General features: G+C 43.1%; 1 protein-coding gene across 2 annotated transcripts; it reads left to right on the top strand.

Annotated features, from left to right (window-relative positions):
- Positions 1-70: 70 nt before the first annotated feature.
- LOC138949110 (surfeit locus protein 6 homolog) lies at positions 71-13,205 on the top strand. Of its 2 annotated transcripts, none has more exons than XM_070320862.1 (7): positions 71-162; positions 1,156-1,451; positions 2,146-2,259; positions 2,938-3,069; positions 9,244-9,483; positions 10,865-11,013; positions 11,916-13,205. In XM_070320862.1, the coding sequence occupies exons 2-7, from the start codon at positions 1,247-1,249 to the stop codon at positions 12,165-12,167; spliced, it is 1,092 nt and encodes a 363-aa protein (XP_070176963.1). In that variant the 5' UTR covers positions 71-162; positions 1,156-1,246; the 3' UTR covers positions 12,168-13,205. The 2 variants fall into 2 exon arrangements, with proteins under 2 accessions (XP_070176963.1, XP_070176965.1); XM_070320864.1 differs by having other exon boundaries at positions 86-166.
- The last annotated feature ends 10,162 nt before the right edge of the window (positions 13,206-23,367 follow it).

A 23,367-nucleotide genomic window follows, 5' to 3' on the forward strand; every position in this document is an offset into this window, starting at 1 on the left:
TGTTGGAAATCTGAAAAAATTTCGCTATTCCCCCTCCAGCACAGACGAAGTGTCCTCCCTTGATAAGTCAGGGGTACTAACTCTATGCAACTTCCGGTATTATCCCATGTGTGTATTTGTGTACAGCCAAACATTGATGCTAAATGCTTCTGCTTCTGAGAGGTAGGTACGTAGATGTTTCAGAGAAGATTTGATTTGATTTATAAACGCCACTCTTTATATCAGCCGCGATTATTCCGAGCATAGTGTCTCTGCCAGAATTCGAGAATTGAAAAACATCGATTTGATAGTTGATACTGATACAGTGATAGACTAGAGTAGAGTTCTTCTTCTTCTTCCATTTAACGCCCAGGGTCAACATTCTGACTATTAGTGGCGCATTGAGACTTAATGCTGTGTGAGATGGAATTTTTTTTTAACTTTATTCCAAGTCCCACGGGTATTTGATGGACGTTTTTATCTATGCCTATACAATTTTGCCAGGAAAGACCCTTTTGTCAATCGTGGGATCTTTAACGTGCACACCCCAATGTAGTGTACACGAAGGGACCTCGGTTTTTCGTCTCATCCGAAAGACTAGCACTTGAACCCACCACCTAGGTTAGGAAAGGGGGGAGAAAATTGCGGCCTGACCCAGGCCTGAACACGCAACCTCTCGCTTCCGAGCGCAAGTGCGTTACCACTCGGCCACCCAGTCCCTGTGTGACTGATAGTGATACTGATCGACTCTCTCTCTCTCTCTCTCTCTCTCTCTCTCTCTCTCTCTCTGGGCGAGGGCTGGTTGAAAAGAAGCTCGTTTATATTGCTTATGCCACAACCCTCGTAAAATAAAATTTGATTTGATTTGATTTGATTTGATCTCTCTCTCTCAGAGTTGACAAACAAACGTCTCCAAACCCATTCTTTTCAAAAGACAACAGCGAGAAAAGTCAATTGAGAAGAAATTCAAGTATACGTTGGTGTCGGACTGTCTACACACAATGCATGAAAAGAACCAACTAATGCCAGTACTGAATGGATACAATTAAGACAGAGATTACACTGGCAGTTAACCTCTCCACAATATTATGAGCAGCTGTTTCAACTATTCAAGTTCACAAAAGTAAACCTTTTTTATGCAAATATTATGGGGTTTTTATGTTTTGTTCTGTTCAGCTCCATGAAGAGACTGCAAACATACTGCAAGGGACCTCAGAAAGTTTGTCACCACTTACTGCTCATTTAGTGATTTACACCGCTGAAGTTGATGACCATAACTGAGCTCCATACACAATTGGACGGTCAACCCAGCAGCAACGTCGACCTTTCAAATAGAAGCAGCCCTGTAGGGAAAGAAGAGAGGATGATGGATGATATCGACAAAGACAATGTTTATTTCAAGCAGCTTCTGGACCTGGTTCCAGCGCAGATCTACTTCAATGAAGAGGCCAAGGGTATTATTAGGAACAAAGGTAAGCATTATTTCAATTACAATTTACATTTCATGGTTAAAATAAAAGTTTCGTTTAGTTCTTCAAGTAAAATGCAAAAATTTGATTCGAAACTGGATGCACACTTTGAAAGTCAGTGAGTAGATATATATATATATACTAGATGAATACCCGCTTCGCCGGGTACGGCTTCGCCAGGAAGAAGTAGAGCCGACTTTGCCGGGTGTACGCCGGCTTTGCCGGTGCACCGTATGAAGGAAGGGAGATAAACGCGCAAAACACTGGAGAAGATAAGGAAGAGTTACTGGGAATGGATGTACAGAAAAACCAAAATCGGTTCAGCGCTGCTCGCTGAGAGCACGCACGTGTTCAAAATTGTCCACGATTGTGTCCGGGGTCTACCTGAATATGCCCACCAAATTTGAAGCAGATCCATCGAGAACTTTGGCCGTGAATCGTGAACACACAGACAGACACACACAAGCCGTAGATCGATATAGTCATAGATACTTCACTAAGACGACCATACATGTATGTGACTGCTGGCTGGCTGGGTGTACACTCACTTAATGATTTCTTTTGCATAGGTAGAAATAGAATGTGAGGTGGAGGGTGAGAGTATCAGGTAGAGAAGCTCAAAAGCTCTGTGAGTGGGGGGGGGGTGAACACATAAGAAGGAAATATAACCTTTTTGGATGTCCGGTTATACCTTTAGGTGAAGATGCATCAGAGACCAAGACGAGCAACGGAAGGCCAGCCAAAAAGATGCGAGTGGATCCAATCAACAAACAAACAGTCAGCAACCTACAGACAACGCTGAATGCTATGGGTAAGTTTTTGTTTTCTTTTTGTGACTTGTTGAAACCGGCTTCAAAATTACAAGAGACATTGTTTTCACAAATGAAAACTATTGTGGGAGTACCATAACTAACAGTGTTGTTCCCAGACTCAACTTGTTGGTGAGTTGGATCTGGATCGAAAATCTGCATGTGGTCTAAATGCCCTCACTTAAAAAAAATATTGTTCTGTCAAAAGACGTCCTATGTAACATGTCGAACTATTGGATCGTCAACCAGTAAAAGGTCAGAATAATGCATCAGATGAGAAAAGTTTATGTCAGTGATCAAAGTCCAAGGCATGAGAACAACACTAATTTTGTGTTGTCCTTTTATTATACTTACCAAATTATTCCTGTAGTGAAAAGATCCCTGCTGTGTGGGGTAACTTTTTGGCTGGTTTCAAGGGCGTCCATTGTACACCTGGACAGTGGAACCCCCCTTAAGACCTCCAAAAATCTGAGAAATTCAGATCATAAAAAAGAGGGAGTCTTAAAATAGGGGTACATTTACAAGACTTGTGTATAAGAAATGTGAAAAAGACAAGGTCTGAACAGGGAGGAAGTCTTAACTTCAGGGTCTTAAATACATTCTTTAATAAAAGGGGGGTTCTACTGTACTTTTTTTCTGTGAGAAATGTGAGGTAACGTTGTATCGCCTATCTTCCGCAGAGGAGAAGATTAAAGGCAAGAAGGAGAGCAAGCAGAAGAAGAAGAAGAAGGCAGGGAAGGAGAAGACGGCACCAACTGTCAACATTCAGGAGATGCAGGAGAAGCTTCGAGCGAGAATCGCTCAACTGCAAGGTGTGTACAGTGGAACCCCCATTTTAAGACCTCCAAAAGTCTGAGAAAATCAGGTCTCAACGCGTTCTTCCCCACCTATGTTGACCAAGTTTTTTTTTCAGCCGAGACCAGCTGTGCTGCAGCAGGTCACTCAGAATTGTAGTAACTCTGTAGAAACTGTGTATCAACACGCTGGAATGCAGTCGTTAGATGGACTTTACAGGTCAGATAGAGCCATATGAGTGGTTACGGATATATCCGTACCTTGGAGACAATGAGTTAAAAAGGAGGGAGTCTTAAAATGGGGGTAAATTGACAGAGGTTATGAACAAAAAGTCTGAGAAAAACATGGTCTTAAAAGGAAGGAAGTCTTAAATTGGGGGGTCTTAAAAGGGGGGTTCAACTTTATAGGGATGAGTGTTTAGCCCACTGTGCTTTATATTTAGCTGTATAAAGTGTGCTTCGCTTTGGATATTTTCTAACAAATAAAGGACATCATATTGAGGGGACACTACACAAAATGCACAGCAGAGCTCATTTGTCACCATGAAACCAGATCACTTGGTTCAAGTCATCGGTGGCATGGCTTTGCATGTATCTGTATAAGTGGGGCAACTCTCCCACAGCCATTACAGCCCCAACGTAGGTGTTTCTGGATAATGTCTAGTGGGAACCAATCAGATCCGCGGGTTCTTGTTGGTTTTGACATTTAACCGTAATATCCCTTTCCCCCCCTGAGCGCCCAATATCGCCCGCGCGGGCTCCTCAATGCAGGTTCCTGAAACATCCACTATACGCTATGACATAGACATAGAAAACTTTATATCTCAAAAAGATAAATTCAGGTGTGGTGTATACATATATATCAAAGCATCAGACAACATATACAACATAACACGTAAGAATATAAAACAATAACATTCCTGGCAAAAATACTACCAATAAACATCATTAAATTGCATATCTTACCCAACTCACATATATATAGCAACTATTTCAGTGCTGGTAATGCTGTACGCGTCCCCTTGGTAACAAGGGAGACAACTCTAAAAAAGAGTGACCAATACCCATACTGGTATCAAGGCCAGACCAATACTGAGTCTGTCTTCCGTATGCGTGCGCATATGCCGCCATTTGTTGTCATTCCTACCTCAGCACTCAGTCAAGTTGGTCGCTATTTCGTACGCTCTGGCTGTTTTGCAGCCGTTGTCACTGAGTCTTTTGACTTTGTTACATTCCTCTTGGTTTTCTACTCTTCGTTTTGACTTTGCTACTATATTGAGGTCAGAGGTGAGATCTTCCCTTGTCTTTTCATGTTTTTGGCGGCGTTTTTGGCCACAATTTGGACTTTTTTTCAAAAAAAAATTCTTGAGTCTTTTTGTCATGGCTGATAATACCAGGAAGAGGCATACCCCTAAACAGGTGGCTGCTGAGTCCTCTCCTTCCAAGAAAACGCCTAGGAAATCTAAACAAACCGGCCAGGCTGTTGTTTCTGTTTTAGAACCGACCTCCAAGAAATGTATTGATGTATTGGTCGATTTGCCGGCTACCTCCATTTTACCTGTTAGGTCCTTAGACAAGGTCGTTCTTGAAGATAAGCCCGTTAAAGGGACTTCCTCTTCTGTGGGTTCTGGTTTGGCTTCTGCGGACGTAGCTGCTTTGCTACTTTCGCTCAGTTCGCAGGTTTCATCTTTGGCTGCGGAGATTTCGTCCACGAGAGCTGAGCTTCGGGCCCTTCCTTCCGGGGTGACTGATGTTTCTTCTCTAGCCAAGGTTCGCCCTTTCGCTACGGTCACGCATGCAGATGTTCATGCTTCACAGGATGATGATGACCGTCACTTCCATTCCTTGAGTGGTCCGTCTTCCGGCGTTCCAGCTCAATCTAAAGGTATGTCAGCTACGCAAGTAACCGGGTTCTCCGGCCAAAGCGTAGTGCGTCCTCAGGAGAAAGTAACCCCTGACGTGAGTCGTAGGGGCGAAAATTCTGATCTCTGGGCTGGCCTCCACCGCTCTGTCGGTCGGTCAGTGCGGGGTAGGGACCCTGAGGAGCGAACGGAAGTCTTGGTGCACCCAGCCTTATCAGAAGATTTTGGCCGGGGTGTGCAGCTTCCGCTTCTGCCCTGGGGGCAGGAAGAGGGCAGTAAAGCTGGCTCCTTGTTGAACTATGACAGTCAATGCGGGGGTCAGCTTCCGGATTGCACGGATGTGCATGATGGGTGTTTTGATGAAGGTGCTTCCGCTATGGGGGAATGCACTGAATTCAGGTTGCCGCACAAGCTGTCAAAAGCTGTTGCTTTGGCATCGGAAACGGCTTTCAAGTATTTCGAGGAAGGGGTGGTTGAGTCTAAGGCTCAGGTTGTTCCACCACCTTCGGCTCTTGGTGATTTCCGGAGTTCTTTCCGGTTCCGAGAATCATCGTCTGTGGCCTTCGAGATATAGAAAATTCTGACGAAATTTCATCCTCAGTCGAATACTCAGAGCTCTACTGTTCCTTTGTTGTCACAACACAGTGAGGCACCTGAGTCGGCTAAGCCTTGGCTTGCTCAAGTTGATCAACAAGCTCCTTCTTGTTCGGTTGGCTTTCGGAATTTCAAATTGGGTACTCAGCCTGTCAATCTGATTGAGGCGTTCGCTCTACCTAGGTCAGCTCTTCCGGTTACACCGGAACTAGCCACTCTGAGGGAAGATGGGTATAGTAGGGACAGGTCTGTCCCCTATACTGAAGCTTCCCTTTTGGCATTGGAGGAGACTGGAAGGTCTCTGTTGGAGTTGGCTTCCGTGTCGGAGTCTCTCCAGAGATCTTTGTCAAGGTTGATTGCAACTTTGCTTGATCCTTTCGAATTTCGGTTTGATGCCTCCTCGGAGGATGTGACTACCCTTTTGGCTACTTTAGCCAGGGTTTCGCAAGAGCAGATGCATCTTTCGGCCAGACTGTATACTCACGCAGTACATTCTCGCAGATCGGCTTTCCTAGCTGGGTCTAGGATCAGAGACAAAGGCACGATTGATAATCTGAGGGCCTCACCTTTCACGGAGGGCTCCCTCTTGGGTCGTACATCTCTCGATGCTCTGCAAAAAGAGACTCAAGATGCAAGAGATTTGGCCATTGCTCGGATTGCGCATCAAGGTTTCCAGAAAGCGCTAAACAAGCCTCAGGTTGAGAGCAAGGCACAGCCTTCTTCCCCTGGTGGGGGCAAGGCACAGAATCAGAACACTTCTTCTCGAGGTAGGGGGCGAGGTGCCCCTTATCAAAAGAGGGGCTCTTTTTGTGGTTCTAGGGGGTCGGGGCGTAAGCCCCACCTCCAATGATGCCTTCCCAAACCGCTGATCCCGGTAGCCCCCACCATCATGGTGGCGGGCGGCCCCTCCAGGGTCACGCATGGTGGCCAGCGAGTGGATTTTAGGGATAGTGCGTTCGGGATTCCGTCTTCTCTGGGCAGAGGGAAAGGCTCCTCTGACCAGGATACCTCCGCCTTTCAAGTTTCCAAGAGACCCGGAGGCCAAGTCAGCTGTGCAGGGAAGCTTCAGGAGCATGGAGACCGGTTCTCGATCTGTCAACTCTGAACAGATATCTTCGAGTTGTGAAATTCACAATTGAGACTCCTGCCTCGGTGAGAGAGGCTCTCCGGCCAGGATACTGGGCGACTTCTGTCGACTTGACGGACGCCTATTTCCATGTGCTCATGCACTCGGCGGACAGGAAATGGCTGCGCTTCCGCTGGGGAGAGAAAATTTTTCAATTTCGAGCTCTTCCTTTCGGTCCCTCTCTCTCCCCTTGGATATTCACCATGGATGGATGGATGGATTGGATTGGATTGGATTTACAGTCCAGTGAGGTTACCCTCATGGAAATTCGGGCTGCTTTCTCCCCGGGGAAAGCGAGCTGCCATACATACGGCGCTACCCATATTTTTTTTTCCTGCATGCGTGTATTCATGTTTCCTGAGACTTAATGCCGTGTGAGATGGAATTTTTTTACTTTATTCCAAGTCCCACGGGTATTTGATGGACATTTTTATCTATGCCTATACAATTTTGCCAGGAAAGACCCTTTTGTCAATCGTGGGATCTTTAACGTGCACACCCCAATGTAGTGTACACGAAGGGACCTCGGTTTTTCGTCTCATCCGAAAGACTAGCACTTGAACCCACCACCTAGGTTAGGAAAGGGGGGAGAAAATTGCGGCCTGACCCAGGCCTGAACACGCAACCTCTCGCTTCCGAGCGCAAGTGCGTTACCACTCGGCCACCCAGTCCCGTATGGGTCATTCGTCAGCTCTGTGCCCTGGTGAGACAGGAAGGTGTGCGGTTGAGGGCATATCTGGACCTTTGCAGAACACACACGCAGAGGGTTCTCAGTCTGGCATGGCAACTCGGCTTCACAGTGAATCTGGTGAAGTCGGAGTTGGAACCGTCCGAACATTTCACTTATCTAGGGATGGAGAGAGAAGGGTGGACAAGTTGCAGGCTTTGATTCGCTCTCTCTACGGAAAGAATCTATCCACGGCTCAGGAGTTGTCCTCGCTGCTAGGTCAGATGGAATCGATGGCTTCGCTGGTTCCTCTAGGCAGGGTTCACAAGAGGCCTTTTCAGGCAGCTCTGCAAACACAATGGAATCAAGCGACTCAAGGCTGGAATGTTTATGGTATGAATTTTTTTGGTTAACACGATATTACTAGTTCCGTCGCGGATGAGACGAAAAACCGAGGTCCCTTCGTGTACACTACAGACCTGTTTACACTACACATTGAGCGTAGTAAACTACGAATTTGAATAATATACTACGCAACTACGCAAGTCTGTCGTTTTCTACGCAAACGGTATTTAAAAAAAAAAATTTAAAAAAAAAATTCTTTTTTTTTCGTCTTTACACCTGTTCCTTGTCCCGTTGTGCTCTCACACCGCCCCGTCCCTGCACGCAAACGGTATTGTTTCGGCTACGCAAATCACAATCCGTAATTTTCTTCATCTCCCTTGACCGATCCATTTTCCAATCCATGTTTTCGGCCAGCAGTCGTTTGCTGCGTGCAGCGCGTAAAGCGCCCACGGGCGTTGCGTTGTAGCTTGTTAATGCCGAATAGGCTTCTCCAAGCAAATGCCGGGTACAACTGAAAGCGTTACTGCCAAACCATGCGGGCGTTTCGACACAATGGCTGAACGCAGAGCACACGAAAGTGAAGATGAGAACTGTGAAGAAAATGACTCCGAAAGGCCACCGACCAAAAAGAAAAAGACGAGCAATGCGCCGAACCAAGTCTTTCTGCCAAAATATCATCAGGACTACCCATGCCTTGTCTTCGCGGAAAGGAAAACATCATGCTCATTGCACTGTCTGCAATTCCCATTTTTCCGTCAGTCAATCAATACATGTGGTAAAAAGTAGCAATCATTGTTCTTGTTGTTGTGATAGGTCGACGAGAAATTCTACACATTCAATTACAAAACTACACATTTGCCTCATTTTGCTCCCAGAAAATACACATGCAATGTTTTAGGGGTAAACAGGTCTGACACTACATTGGGGTGTGCACGTTAAAGATCACACGATTGACAAAAGGGTCTTTCCTGGCAAAATTGTATAGGCATAGATAAAAATGTCCACCAAAATACCCGTGTGACTTGGCCGTGAAAAGTAGGATATGCGCCGAAATAGCTGCGATCTGCTGGCCGATGTGAATGCGTGATGTATTGTGTAAAAAATATTCCATCTCACACGGCATAAATAAATCCCTGCGCCTTGAATATGTGCGCGATATAAATTGCATAAAAATTTAAAAAATAAAATACCTGCGCTTAGAACTGTACCCACAGAATACGCGCGATATAAGCCTCATATTGATTGATTGATTGATTGATATAACCTTCGTGGTTGAAAACGACGTTAAACACCAAATAAAGAAAGAAAGAATATTACTAGTTTCTTGATAAAGTTTGTTGACATGTTTGTGATCATGTATTATTGTGCAATGTGTATTTTATAGTGCGTGTATGTGTGTCCGCGCGTGTGATAATGTTTTATAGTGCATTGTGTTATTCATTGATATGCGTGTGATTGCACTTGAAATAATGTTATGTTGTATTTTTCCAATGACTGTACAGCGCTTTGAGCAGGGTTAAACCCTGTATACATGGCGCTTTATAAATATTATGCATTATTATTATTATTATTATTTATCATGACCTCATACCTTGCAGCGAAGCGGGCTCAGGGGCTGAGCGGGGCGGAGCAGCAGGAACAGAAGAGACTGGAGAGAAAGCAGCGACGCATGAACGCTAACAAAAAGAACAAAAACAAAAACAAGGGAAGCAAAGCCAGCCAGGACTCGATCCCGACGCCCAACGCAGACAGTCCTGTGGTTGCCAAGCGACCCAACAAACCCATCGTCAACAAGGAGGGGAAGATGGTGTTTAGTAAATTTGACTTCACCCAGTCAGGTCAGTAGCTGTGCTTGTGAGGTAGGCAGTGTTTATGATTCTGTCATACTGCTTCGTGATGATCTAGCTGTCAATCATGCAAATATGACTTTAGCTGAGACAGGTCAGTAGCTGTGCTTGTAAGGTAGGCAGTGTTTATGATTCCTGTCATACTGCTTCGTGATGATCTAGCTGTCAATCATGCAAATATGACTTTAGCTGAGACAGGTCAGTAGCTGTGCTTGTGAGGAAGGCAGTGTTTATGATTCTGTCATACTGCTTTGTGATTATCTAGCCGACAATCATGCAAATATGACTTTAGCTGAGACAGGTCAGTAGCTGTGTTTGTAAGGTAGGCAGTGTTTATGATTCTGTCATACTGCTTTGTGATTATCTAGCCGACAATCATGCAAATTATAATGACTTTAGCTGAGACAGGTCAGTAGCTGCGCTTGTAAGAAAGGCAGTGTTTATGATTCTGTCATACTGCTCCATGATTATCTAGCCGACAATCATGCAAATTATAATGACTTTAGCAGACAGGCCAGTGGCTGTGCCTCTAGTGATGACGATGACAGAGATATCCGTGGAAAATGTCTGTCTGATATGGTTCTGACATGCAGGTGCTGAAAGAAAGTACAGGTCTCAGCCAAGGAAGAGACACAATTATATCATGCTACAGTGGAACCCCCCTTTTAACACTTCAAAAAATCAGACATAATCAGGTCCAATGAAGGAGGCGGGGAGTTTTAGATGGGTGTAATGTACAGAGGGTGTGAAAACAAAATGTTGGAAACCATGGTCTTACAAGGGGGGTTCCACTGTGTAAGTGGTTCCTGAATATTTTGAGACGGGCGCTGTGGCAAGGTGGTAAGACGTCGGCCTCTTAATCGGAAGGTCGAGGGTTCGAATCCCGGCCGCGGCCGCCTGGTGGGTTAAGTGTGGAGATTTTTCCGATCTCCCAGGTCAACTTATGTGCAGACCTGCTAGTGGCTTATCCCCCTTCGTGTGTACACGCAAGCACAAGACCAAGTGCGCACGGAAAAGATCCTGTAATCCATGTCAGAGTTCGGTGGGTTATAGAAACACGAAAATATCCAGCATGCTTCCTACGAAAGCAGCGTATGGCTGCCTAAATGGCGGGGTAAAAACGGTCATACACGTAAAATTCCACTCGTGCAAAAACACGAGTGTACGTGGGAGTTTCAGCCCACAAACGCAGAAGAAGAAGAAGAAAAAGAATATTTTGAGGCAGAGCTGTTACACCACTCATTCCCCCAAGCAGATCTTATTCTGTGAGAAAAAAAGATGCGCACAGGGACTATTCCTTCTAGCACTAGAGCAGATCTTATTCTTACTGTTCTTGGTTTCTTCTACTAATCTGTATGAACATGATGTGCAGGAGAAAAAGAGAAGCACACAGGGACTTTGGTGGGAAAGGACTACAAACGTCTGCTTGCCAAACTGGAACAGCGCGACGCCAAGGTTGCCAAGGTCAAGGAGTCGGATCCGGATGCTGCTGCTAAGCTGGAACAGAAACACGTGTGGCAGGTAAGGACAACACACCAACAGGATTCATCATTTCTGAGATTATTAACTATCACTTACTTGCTTCAGGGTTCGACACTAGCGGAGGCGGGGGAGTTTTGTGTTCCGCCCCAAACATTGCCGAAGCTTGGGGCCCACTCTGCCCCAGGATAAATTCCAACAATGACAAACCGAAAATTCTAATGCCAGAGCCAATCACTAAAAATTGCCAGTCAAAGTCGTCACTGAAATTTGCATTACGATCAATGCCCGCAGTCAAGAATAAAAACCCATTGAAATCGTCGAAAGACAATGCCGCAAGGGAAATAACTCCCAGATTGCTCTCCTTAGCGTGAGAGATAAGTATCGCCTTCAAATGCCAAACGCAAAATGTGGCGACACATCCCTGGTGTAAAAAGACATGGAAATGAAGATGAAGAACAGGGTGGAGAGAAACGAAAAAAGGATTCCGAAATAACTCTGTCAGGATTTCCAAGCATTTTGGAAGAGTTGCGCTTCGCTTTAGGGTGACAAACAGGAACACGTAGTTGACCAGTTCAAACCAGAATCGAAGTGAAAAATTACTTATATTAAGTATGTTATGCGGTGTCCCCTCGATATGATGTCTTTTTCTTTCGAAAATGTGCACACTGAAGTGACCATTGACTGGCGATGGCCATAGAAACAATGAGGGAAGCTACACAGGACACTGTAGGCTTGCCTCAGTGTTTCTATGGAAACAAGAGAAAGCACGTCTTCCACAATCCCCAAAAAAACTTGACAGTTCTTTCCAAAAACGTCGATTGGAACAGTGTATATCTGTTCATACGTTCAACATTAAAACAAAACTTTCTCAAACAAGAATTAGCAGGCAGTGTTTTGATGAGACACAGCGTATCAATTTCTTTGCTTTGTTTTGCTTGCAGGACGTATTGAGCAAGGCCAAAGGTGAAAAGGTCAAGGACGACCCAGTGCTGCTGAAGAGGGCGTTAAAACGAAAAGAGAAAATGAAAACTCATCGGGTGAAGAAATGGGACGACCGGAAGCAGATTGTAGAGAAACACAAGAACCAACGGCAGGACAAACGTGAGAAAAACCTTCAGAAACGAAAAGACGACAAGAAAGCGAAACACAGAAAGAAACTCATCAAAAAAGGGAGAATACTGCCTGGGTTTTAGGGTGCTAGGGAAGGACAATTGATATCGGGACTGTGAAGAACTTTTGTTTTAAGTGAAATGTGTGAGAAGGAGCGCATGAAGGTTTGGTTTTAAACGGTCTGTGTGCGTAGAGACTTGTGACAGTGTGAAAGTATGCAGGGGACTGTGATTCTGATGTTTTCCATTCATTAAATTCCAAGAAGAAAAGTGACTGATGTCATATAATAGATCAGACAGGCGCAATAGCAAAGTGGATCAGAGTAAAGACGCCAGCCTCCCAAGCGGAAGGTTGTGGGTTCGAATTCCGGCCGGGCATGGTGGGTTAAGGGTGGCGATTTTTTTAATCGCCCATGTCAGCTAATGTGCAGACCTGCTGGTGCCTTATCCCCCTTCATGTGTACACTCAAGCACAAGACTAAGTGCGCACGAAAAAGATCCTGTAATCCATGTCAGAGTGCGGTGGGTTATGGAAACCCGATAATACTAAGCTTGCATCCCCCGAATGTGGCTGCCTAAATGGTTGGGTAAAAACGGTCATACACGTAAAAGCCCTGGGAGTTTCAGCCCATGAACAAAGAAGATATAAAAGTAATTTGAGGCTCAAGAACTTGCCTTGGACACTCGATTTTTTAAGGATAGCATCTGAACCCCACTTGATATCACTTGATAAAATGATTTGCAGTTGCCGAAATATCATTGATTAATATTGATACAGAAAAAAAATATTGAGATAATATACGTTATTTTTTGTATCGATATACAACCCTAGCTTTCAGAGTTTTTTCTCAGCTGTTCTCCAGCCAGTAATTTTGAAGGTGGTATGAGGGTGTGATGCACAGATGCCGATGGTAATGTTGGTGCAAGGGCAGCTTTGGAAAAAGACTCCAGAACCCTGGAAATAATGAATGTTACGGTTAGAGTGTGTGTGTGTGTGTGATTGTAATTGTGTGTGTGTTAGTGTGTGTGTGTGTGTGTGTGTGTGATTGAGAGAGGTAATGGTGTAATATGAAAATACAACAGAAATTGTCTTGTTTCTGAGATTAAACAAGAAGAATCAGTCACTCGTGTGTCCCTTGCATGCTATGTGTTCGTGTGCATTGCGCACATGTCTGTTGATGTGTGCGTTGGTGTGTGTGTGTTGATATGTGTGTATATGAGCATAACGTCCTTTAATATCTAATTACTTCTAGCATATCATCCAGACACAAAACATTCTAAGGGGCCCTTGTCCAGAGGGGGGGGGGGGGGGGGGGGGGGGGGGGGGGGGCAATAACATACGGTAAGTTTATCCCTCAAAGCAAGCTCATACCGGTCAAGCGTGTCTGCCCTTCATCTCGGCGAAAAAGAGACAACAATCTCTAGTCCCAAGTATTTAATTACAAATAAAATAAATATTTGCCCAATACAATTACAGGGTAATATTAACAAAACAACCTTTTCTGGGTAGATAATTGATTTGGCTTTCTTCTCGTATGTCAAAGTTCCAAAGGTTTGCCTATTGTGATTTTTGGTCGATTTTTAATTGGGCTCTTCCGTTTTTGTCCTGTCGATTGTGAGGGTACTTTTTTTTTTAGAGCTGCGGTCACGTGATCCCTGTAAAAAAAATCTTTTATCCGAAAGGTGATCCAGATAGTTAAGTGAACAGCCTTCACAGGCATATACAGTTTGGATGAAATGACACGGGAATTGATGCTTTAATTACGGTGTGAAAATTGTCGCAATGATTTTTGGCCTAGTTTATTTTGGGTACTTTACGTCAACACAATGTGTGTGATTACGTAATTGGCTGGCAACACTAAAGGTATGTGAAAGGCATCTGTGAAAAAATTGTATAAAGCTGTTGACTGTTAATATCGTTATCTGCGACAAAAAGGTAAATCGTTGCTTCGGCAATGCTGTGACCCATGCACTTCCTCTTTAATACTTGTCCATTCAAGAGGGGAAACACTTACGCACTCTCGTTGGACCACATGTATCGCTGTTTGTTTCTTTTCCATCAACAAAGAGTTGTCTGCCTCAACATCCAAGGTTCCCGTTCGCCAGGTGTTGGTGATGCATGTTCACAGCCACCATGACAGACTGACTATTGGGGTTTAACGTCCTGTTGGCCTATATTGGGACAAGTATTGGTAATACGCTGAAGATATGGTGAGATACTTTGACTCGAACAAGCCCACTGTGGCTGTCTTCTTTGACACAGCATTGGATTTGTCTCGTCAAAGTATCAATATACGATCATGATAATCAGAGACGAGAGATGATGCATGCGTGTCTTCGTGTTTTCCAAGCCCTGAGACTTTCGCTGTGAACTTGGGATTTTTTGTGTGCACAATGGGGTGTTCGGACACCGAAGAGAGTCTGCACAAAGTTGACTCCGAGAAATAAATCTCTCGCCGAGCGTGGGGATCGACCAACTGGCTACAAAGCCAGCGCGCTACCAACTGAGCTACGTCCCCGCCCACAGCCGCCATGCCATCATGACGGCGAGTAGAAGAAGCGCAGCGCTCTACTGGACTCCTGCAGAGGTCACGCCTGTCGTCAGGAAGACGGTGGACAGAAAGCATGCAGACTTGTCGCGGATATCGTCCAAGTTCCTGTCGTGTTTTAGTTGTAAGTGGACACTCGCTTGTTTTCAACACTTATATTGTTGTTGTTACATTTAATCAAGTTTTGTCTAAATGTTTAAACATAGACGGGGAATCGAGACGAGGGTGTGGTGTGTGTGTGTGTGTGTGTGTGTGTGTGTGTGTGTGTGTGTGTGTGTGTGTGTGTGTGTAAGTGTAGAGCGGTTCACAAAAAACTACTGGACCAATCTTCATTAAACTTTACATGAGAGTTCCAGGTTATGATATTCCCAGACGATTTTTTTCAATTTCTCGATAAATGTCTGATGACGTCATATCCGGCTTTTTGTGAAAGTTGAGGCGGCACTGTCACACCAACATTTTTCGATCAAATTAAAAACGAACGAGAAGAAGAAGATTGAAATTTTGGTCAAGCAATCTTTTACTCTGTCCGGACTTTGCATTTTACCTCGGAAGCTTTAAACGTTAATTAATTAGTTTGCTCATTAAAGGCACAGTAAGCCTCCCGTAAACCATCACAGATACTGTCAGGCTTTTACACACAGTACAAACACCCTTTCATTTAAACACTCACCGAACGGGAACATCCTAGGTGCCCTTCGTAAAGAGCGAGCAATTTTTAAAGAATTAATTTTGTGGATTGTCTCTCAGACAATCGGACCGTGGTGCGTTTTGGCGCTAGACCCAACTTTTAAAATCTAAATAATAAATTGACAGCTTGTTACACAAACATTCTTAAATCATAAAAGAATTCTTTTTTCATCAAGACAAGATCAGTACAATTCGAAGTTTTGAAAGTTTGAAAAAAGAAAAGCCCGGAAGCAGGGTCACGCAAGGTCGTGGTTCTCGTAGCAGACGACGGTTTATGCCTTTCGCCAGTTCCTCTGAACAGTCAAAAGCCATCGCTAGAGTTCTTGTGAACCACAGCCGTTTGTTTCGTGCATAGTCAGAGGTACATAATAACGTGCTATTGCAGATAAGCTCACATCGAGTGATTAATTTTTAGAACCTTCTTTTACAGTGATAGATCTGAATGTAAATAGTCTGAAACGTAGCCTCGGAACTTGCCACTTGAAGTGAAAAAGAAAATAACTGCATCGGTCTCGAATCGCAGCTAGCATCTGCTGAAGGGACATTAAAACCCCAAAAACAAACAAACAAACACATCGAGTCGCATTCAAATTACTAACTGACAACTACATTGTGAAAAAAGGGAAACTGGATCACACGGGTTCACGATGGCTCAGGGGTAAGATAAACCACGCAAAAATAAATTCTTTGAAAATTGCTCGCTCTTTACGGAGGGCACCTAGGATGTTCTCAAGCGGTGAGTGTTTAAATGAAAGGGTGTTTGTACTGTGTGTAAAAGCCTGACAGTATCTGTGATGGTTTACGGGAGTCGTACTGTGCCTTTAAAGGCCAACATCCGCGGGAATTTTTCTCCTGGAGCGACCTAAACTTGAACCCGTCGCTCTTCTTGCATGTCTGTTTACTTCGTGTTGCACGCAAAAATCGAGCGACTTCCTTGCCGCGTGGATTGACGAAGCTATTTTATTCTCGTGACTGAAAACACTGCAGTGCGTGCAGTTTTTGACGAGCCGCAGGAGCGGCGACTCATATGGTCTCGGCTCGAAAGCTGTCTGTGGAGGCTGCGTGCTATAATTAGCTGACCTGCTGCGCGAGCAGTCACTGCAGAGTTTTGAGATAACTTTGTAACACGTTTTATTTTATGCTCCTCAAGAATACAACTTTGGGCAACGTGCCACGTAAAACTACACGCAACAAGGATTCAGTAGGTACCAAACATGCCTTGGTCAGAAGTAGAATGTAAATGAATCTTTATAAAGAAGTAGGCTACTTCAAACGACAGCCACAGCCACGGTTGGGTTCACGGCATCAAACCGATGCGACTCTCCGTCATATCATACACGTAATCTGACTAATAAACATGTAAACTACATGTATACGTCTATCGTCGGACATAAGAAAGGAGAGCTTCCCCCGGGCCTGTGCATGTGTTGTTCGTTGTGCGTGTGTAAATGTACACAACAAACTGACGACAAAACTGAGACAGACCTCTTTCGCTTCAGTCTTGCAGAATTTAAAGACGAATACAGGTAAATCGTGCATTATACTAACTGTTTGGTAAAAGTATCAAACGTTTCTTTTTATAAATAAGTGGCAGGCTTACAGGAATACAAAGAGGCGCAAGTTGAAAGTAATGGATATATCTCTGGAAGATGCCATCAGTCCAAGTTGTCAAATGAAATCAAAGATGACAGAAACAGAAGTTTTCCATACAAATGTTGGTGTTTCAAAGGAAGTTGGCATTCTTTCAGATAATGATATAGACGAGGTGGCTGTTTGTTATGAAGTTTCAAAAAGCCAACATTCAAATGATTTTACTTCATCTACAGATTTTTTAAATTCAGCACTTTATAACTGTCATTATGAACTTGGAATCAGAGAGAGACCGTCTTTCCATTGTCATTCATGCCATAGATTTTTGTTTCAGAATCAATGTTTCACATGGCGTTCACAAGAGAGCATGCGAAGTTTCCGACAGTCTTTAGGATTTGTAAACAAGTCGCGTAAGGCGAAAATACAATATTTAGTCAAGTAGCTGTCGAACTCACAGAATGAAACGCAATGCCATTTTACTCGTAGCATCGTCAGGCCACCGCTCATGGCAAAGGCAGTGAAATTGACAAGAAGAGCGGGGTAGTAGTTGCGCTAAGAAGGATAGCACGCTTTTCTGTACCTCTCTTTGTTTTAACTTTCTGAGCGTGTTTTTAATCCAAACATATCATATCTATATGTTTTTGGAATCAGGAACCGACAAGGAATAAGATGAAAGTGTTTTTAAATTGATTTGGACAATTTAATTTTGATAATAATTTTTATATATTTAATTTTCAGAGCTTGTTTTTAATCCGAATATAACATATTTATATGTTTTTGGAATCAGCAAATGATGGAGAATAAGATAAACGTAAATTTGGATCGTTTTATAAATTTTTATTTTTTTTTACAATTTTCAGATTTTTAATGACCAAAGTCATTAATTAATTTTTAAACCACCAAGCTGAAATGCAATACCGAACCCCGGGCTTCGTCGAAGATTACTTGACCAAAATTTCAACCAATTTGGTTGAAAAATGAGGGCGTGACAGTGCCGCCTCAACTTTCACGAAAAGCCGGATATGACGTCATCAAAGACATTTATCAAAAAAATGAAAAAAACGTTCGGGGATTTCATACCCAGGAACTCTCATGTCAAATTTCATAAAGATCGGTCCAGTAGTTTGGTCTGAATCGCTCTACACGCACGCACGCACACACGCACGCACACACACACACATACACCACGACCCTCGTTTCGATTCCCCCTCGATGTTAAAACATTTAGTCAAAACTTGACTAAATGTAAAAAGGCCGTGTTTTGCTGTACATGCAAAAACTACCTGTCAAAAGGGAAAGTGCCTAACAGATTGCAACAACATTCCTATTTTAAACTCAGCCACACGCCGACATGGAAGTTCAATGGTACTTTCAAACTTTTTCTTCTCTTCGTCGTATTTGATTTCTTTCTATTTCATAAGTCGAGTGCATATGATTTCGGCTCGTGTTCATCGTGAGATGGACTTAGTTTCTTGTATTCTGCGGGTTCGACAGATTAACTAAATGTTGTAATTTCGCCTTACGCGACTTGTTCTCTCTCTGTTGGCAGCGTGTAATGCAGCTGGTTAGAAATTAGAGTATTATTTTGCAAAGTGTGTACCAAAAGTTTGTCATGAGCTGCTTTAGGTTTGGGGTGTGGGTTGGTTTGATATTTCCTCCTTGCAGATCAAATCTGTATTCATTTTTGATGTTGTGTCTTATTTTGTGAAAGGAAACATGCAGACTGACTGAACGCATATATATAATTATGTAACTCATAAACACATGGGTGTAGTTATGTTCAAGAACACACACACACACACACACACACACTCACACACACACACACACATACACACACACACACACACACACACACACACACACACACACACACACACACACACACACACACACACAACTGTGTAGATGTATCGTACACCTGATATATTAAATTGAAGTTCACGAAGAAATCGTTTTATTTCTGTGTCATTCAACATCTATCAGACAAATTGAAACTGGTACAAATATTCAATAATGTTGCGATGTGGAAATGGACATGATATCGCAAAAGATAGACAACGGCAAGATCATTCAAGTATGTACATGCTTGTTGATGTCTACTTAGGCGATGCTCAGAACACTAGTTAGATCTTCCGAGATTAAAAAATGACGATGATCTGTAAACAAACCAGGACAAGGAAAGAAAGACAAAACGTATTTGAAAACAAATCATACTATACAGATTGACAAACTGAAACTTCGAACTCTGTTGATATTTCACGGGAGATGAGGTATGGTGCAAACGTATATAATTATACTGACTACATTTTGTTACGTACTCATCAACAACAACAAAAACCGATATAACCAAAGGCACACACACACACACACACACACACACACACACACACACACTTTGCTGGTTTGTTGATCAATGTCACAGGAAACGAATGAACAACAGAAAGCGTGATGAATTCCTGGCCAGAAATCAGTCACAAAGACCTGAAAGTCTGCTGAATGGAACTGGTAAATGTACACATTTGAACTGCTGTCAAAATTACTATGTAATACGATATTCGGGTTTTAAAATTGGTAGCAAATTACAACCAATAATGATGTTTTTTGCTTCGGCATTGAAGCAATGTTCACTATTTACTAACAAAATAATGACGAAATAAACACAAAACCAAATCAGTGAGGCAGAGGGGACAAAAAGCCGAGCGGGTGTGTGCGTGTGTGTGCGTGTGTGTGTGTGTGTGTGCTAGTGTGTGCCTGTGTGTGTGTGAGTGTGTGTGTGTGCCAGTGTGTGTATGTGTATGTGTGTGTGTGTGTGTGCGCGTGTGTGTTGAGCGATTGAGACCAAACTACTGGACCGATCTGTCGAACCCACAGAATAAAACTGCACGCACTGCAGTGTTTTCAGTCACGAGAATAAAATAGCTTCGTCAATCCACGCGGCAAGGAAGTCGCGCAATTTTTGCGTGCAACACGAAGTAAACAGACATGCAAGAAGAGCGACGGGTTCAAGTTTAGGTCGCTCCAGGAGAAAAATTCTTTTGGATGTTGGCCTTTAACATTTCTTACATACTGCTTGACTAAAATCTTTACAAAAATTGACTATATTCTATACAAGAAACACTTAACAAGGGTAAAAGGAGAAACAGAATCCGTTAGTCGCCTCTGCTGGGGAGCATCGGGTAAATTCTTCCCCCTAACCCGCGGGGGCAGATAGAAGAATGCAAAAAATATGACGTCAGATGGAGGCAACACTTGATTTTTCTCATCGTCGTCTTGATAGCGGCGAGACACAATCTGGCATTTGCTGTGACGAATCAGACAGTTGGAATGCTACGAAATAGAGCTGTGGAGATGGACATCGCCAAGTTTTTAAGAGTCTATAAGAGCATTGTCTCGAGGTCATAACGGCTTACTAATACTATGACACAGAGAGAACGCCTTTTTTTTGTCCCTTATTTTGAATGTCCCTTAATTCGTAAACCGTGAACATCAAGCTACGGGAACAGTCACACAAACTCAAAAAGTATAATTATTTGGAGGTCTTCGGATTATTTTTTTTTATCATGCACACATGTCACATGTATACAAACACACACGTAGTCACAAACAGACAGATGCATAAACTCACGCGCTTGCACACCAGAACACCGTGCCAAAGACAAATTTCAAAAACAACACACATAATAGCAGATCTTATTTAAAGGAAAAAGGTTTCAATCGCTGAGCTTTGTACAATTAACCTTGATACTGGAAAGTGTGTGTCCTGATCACTCAGCCACCTTGATATGAGTTTTGCAGACGTCATCGTCTAAAAATAGAACAGCGCAGTGGAGTGAGATTTTACTTCTTTATTTCTTCAAAGTCATGAGGCTATATCTTTTGAGCCCATGAAATAATGTTTCTGAAACTTGGCAGACATGTAATGACACCATTTTTTTGCAAAGTGTACAAAGTTGCGTGCATGTCACATTTGTTTTTAGGACGTTACGAACGTTTGCAAATTTTTAATGGGTAACCGTTACAACGTCCATTCTCAGGTTCTGTTTGCTCCAAATACTAGCGCGAATACAGACGAGGGTCTTTGTCATCGTTCTGTGAAATTTGGAGAGGCTGCTATTTGTAGTTTTAGATTTATTGCATATCAACTGCAGCTACACAGCAAAAACACAACAAAACCCCTGGATGTTTTGCTGTTTTTCAGGATTGTGGTCGCTCTTTTTTACACGCTAGATCAGCCTGACTGCGCGACGGATTTGAACGAAATGTGTAAGACACCAAATAAACTTTCGGGTGCAAAAAATGTAAAGTATCGTTCAGTTTAAGTCACTGTTTCGACGGTTGAAAGTGAATCATGCCGTCAAAAAACGCCATTTTTGAGGGTAGGCGTGGTCACGGACCTTTGACGTCATACCCAAATATTACTCAGATTCCAGAAACACATTTTTGAGCAGAAGAAAGACTGATCTTCAAATACACGTATATTTCTGACCAAAAACCTGCTGTTTAACATCTGGGCAATACCACTGAAAAAATATCCTTAACTTTTTGTGCTCAGTGTATGATATATAATGTGTGGGCGGGCCTTGAGAGAGCTTTAAGTGTATGTTCACTGACACAGCGTTAGTTGTCAGCCCGGGTGCTTGGGGTAAGTACGTACACTGTTACACCTCAGAAAATGTTGTCATTTTGGTTTGTGTGTGTGTGTGTGTGTGTGTGTATGTGTGTGTGTGTGTGTGTGCGCGCGTGTGTGTGTGTGTGTGTGTGTGTGTGTGTGTGTGTGTGTGTGTGTGTGTGTGTGTGTGAAAGTGTGTGTGTGTGTGTGTGTGTGTGTGTGTGTGTGTGTGAAAGTGTGTGTGTGTGTGTGTGAGGTAACCGCTTAGATTGGACAGTGTGTTAGTAATGCATCATGTCTTTGGCCCCTGTATTTGTGTTGGGTCAGTAAATGCCTGACTTCGTTATATGCACTTCCTCAGTTTTTTAAGCATCGGAGCTCGGATGATTGTTCCAGTTTGTTGTAAACGAGTTCTGTGTAATTAAAACCTATAATAACGCGTTTTTGTGTCAAGAGACAAAATTATTTTAAAAGGAAACGTTCCCGTTGTCTTAATCTAACTAACTTTGCTTCTTGTTCTACCTTCAGTGTATTCGAAGGCATTACCTTAATATGCTAACTCAGTTGAGACCTAGCCTCTTAGCCTTCCTCTGACAGGTCTCCGTTCTATGGAGGAGGAGGGGGCAGGGGGAACCTCTTCCTAATTCCCGGTAGACTTTAGATAATAACTTTCTATTTCACATCAGCAAAGTTGTATCCGCTAATTTTTGACTAGTACATGAACAGGTTTCATAGATGTATATATTTTTTTCTCTATTTTGTTTAAGTTTTCAAAATGTTTATCCGTCTTTACTATAACAAATTACAAACAAACAATAAGTCGCATGAAGCGAAATTAATATATATGTATATTTAGTCAATCTATCAAACTCACAGAATGATACTGAACGCACTGATTTTCACACACAAAAAGATACGCTGACAATTCACATGCAAAACGTAGGCCCGCATTCGCTTGAAGTGACAAGCCAGTTTAATAATGATAATAATACGAGAATTTATAACGCGCACTACAAGGCTACTCAAGGCGCACTCATACACAATCTTTCGCATGAACAACTCAAGCATACTCATAATTATACACTCACGCATAAATTGCATGAAGATGACAAGGCAACAACACAGAGACACGGCACTCAAAAGTAAGCATGAAAAAGAAAAGAAAATTTCAAACAATAATTATGTACATGGCTATTTACAACTGTTCTGATTTAGGCTTGCGGGTAAGATGGGTGACGTGGGGGGGGGGGGGGGGGGGTAGCGGGGCACTGTAGTCTGAAGATTATTTAGGGAAAAGAAAAGTCTTGAGGCCAGATTTAAATGCTTCCAAAGACTGTTGTTGACGGAGGGGGAGAGGTAGTGAGTTCCAGTTGGTGGGGGCTTGAAAGGAAAAGCTTTGTGTGAGGTATGTTGAGTTTGAGGTTGTCGTTTGAGGAGCGGAGTGGTCGGGAAGGTTGATAGAGTGAGAGGGAATCAGAGAGATAGGTAGGAGTGAGCTTATTGAGGCATTTAATATGCTAACTCAGTTGAGACTCGGATGATTGTTCCAGTTTGTTGTAAACTCTAAATGTTTGACTAAATGTTTTAACGTAGAGGGGGGAATCGAGACGAGGGTCATGGTGTATGTGTGTGTGTCTGTGTGTGTGTGTGTGTAGAGCGGTTCAGACTAAAGTACTGGACCGATCTTTATGAAATTTGACATGAGAGTTCCTGGGTATGGTATCCTCACACGTTTTTTCATTTTTTTGATAAATGTCTTTGATGACGTCATATCCGGCTTTTCGTGAAAGTTGAGGCGGCACTGTCACGCCCTCATTTTTCAACCAAATTGGTTGAAATTTTG

The sequence above is a fragment of the Littorina saxatilis genome, linkage group LG15 (assembly GCF_037325665.1).
Source record: "Littorina saxatilis isolate snail1 linkage group LG15, US_GU_Lsax_2.0, whole genome shotgun sequence".
In the NCBI taxonomy this organism is placed as follows: Eukaryota; Metazoa; Mollusca; class Gastropoda; order Littorinimorpha; family Littorinidae; genus Littorina; species Littorina saxatilis.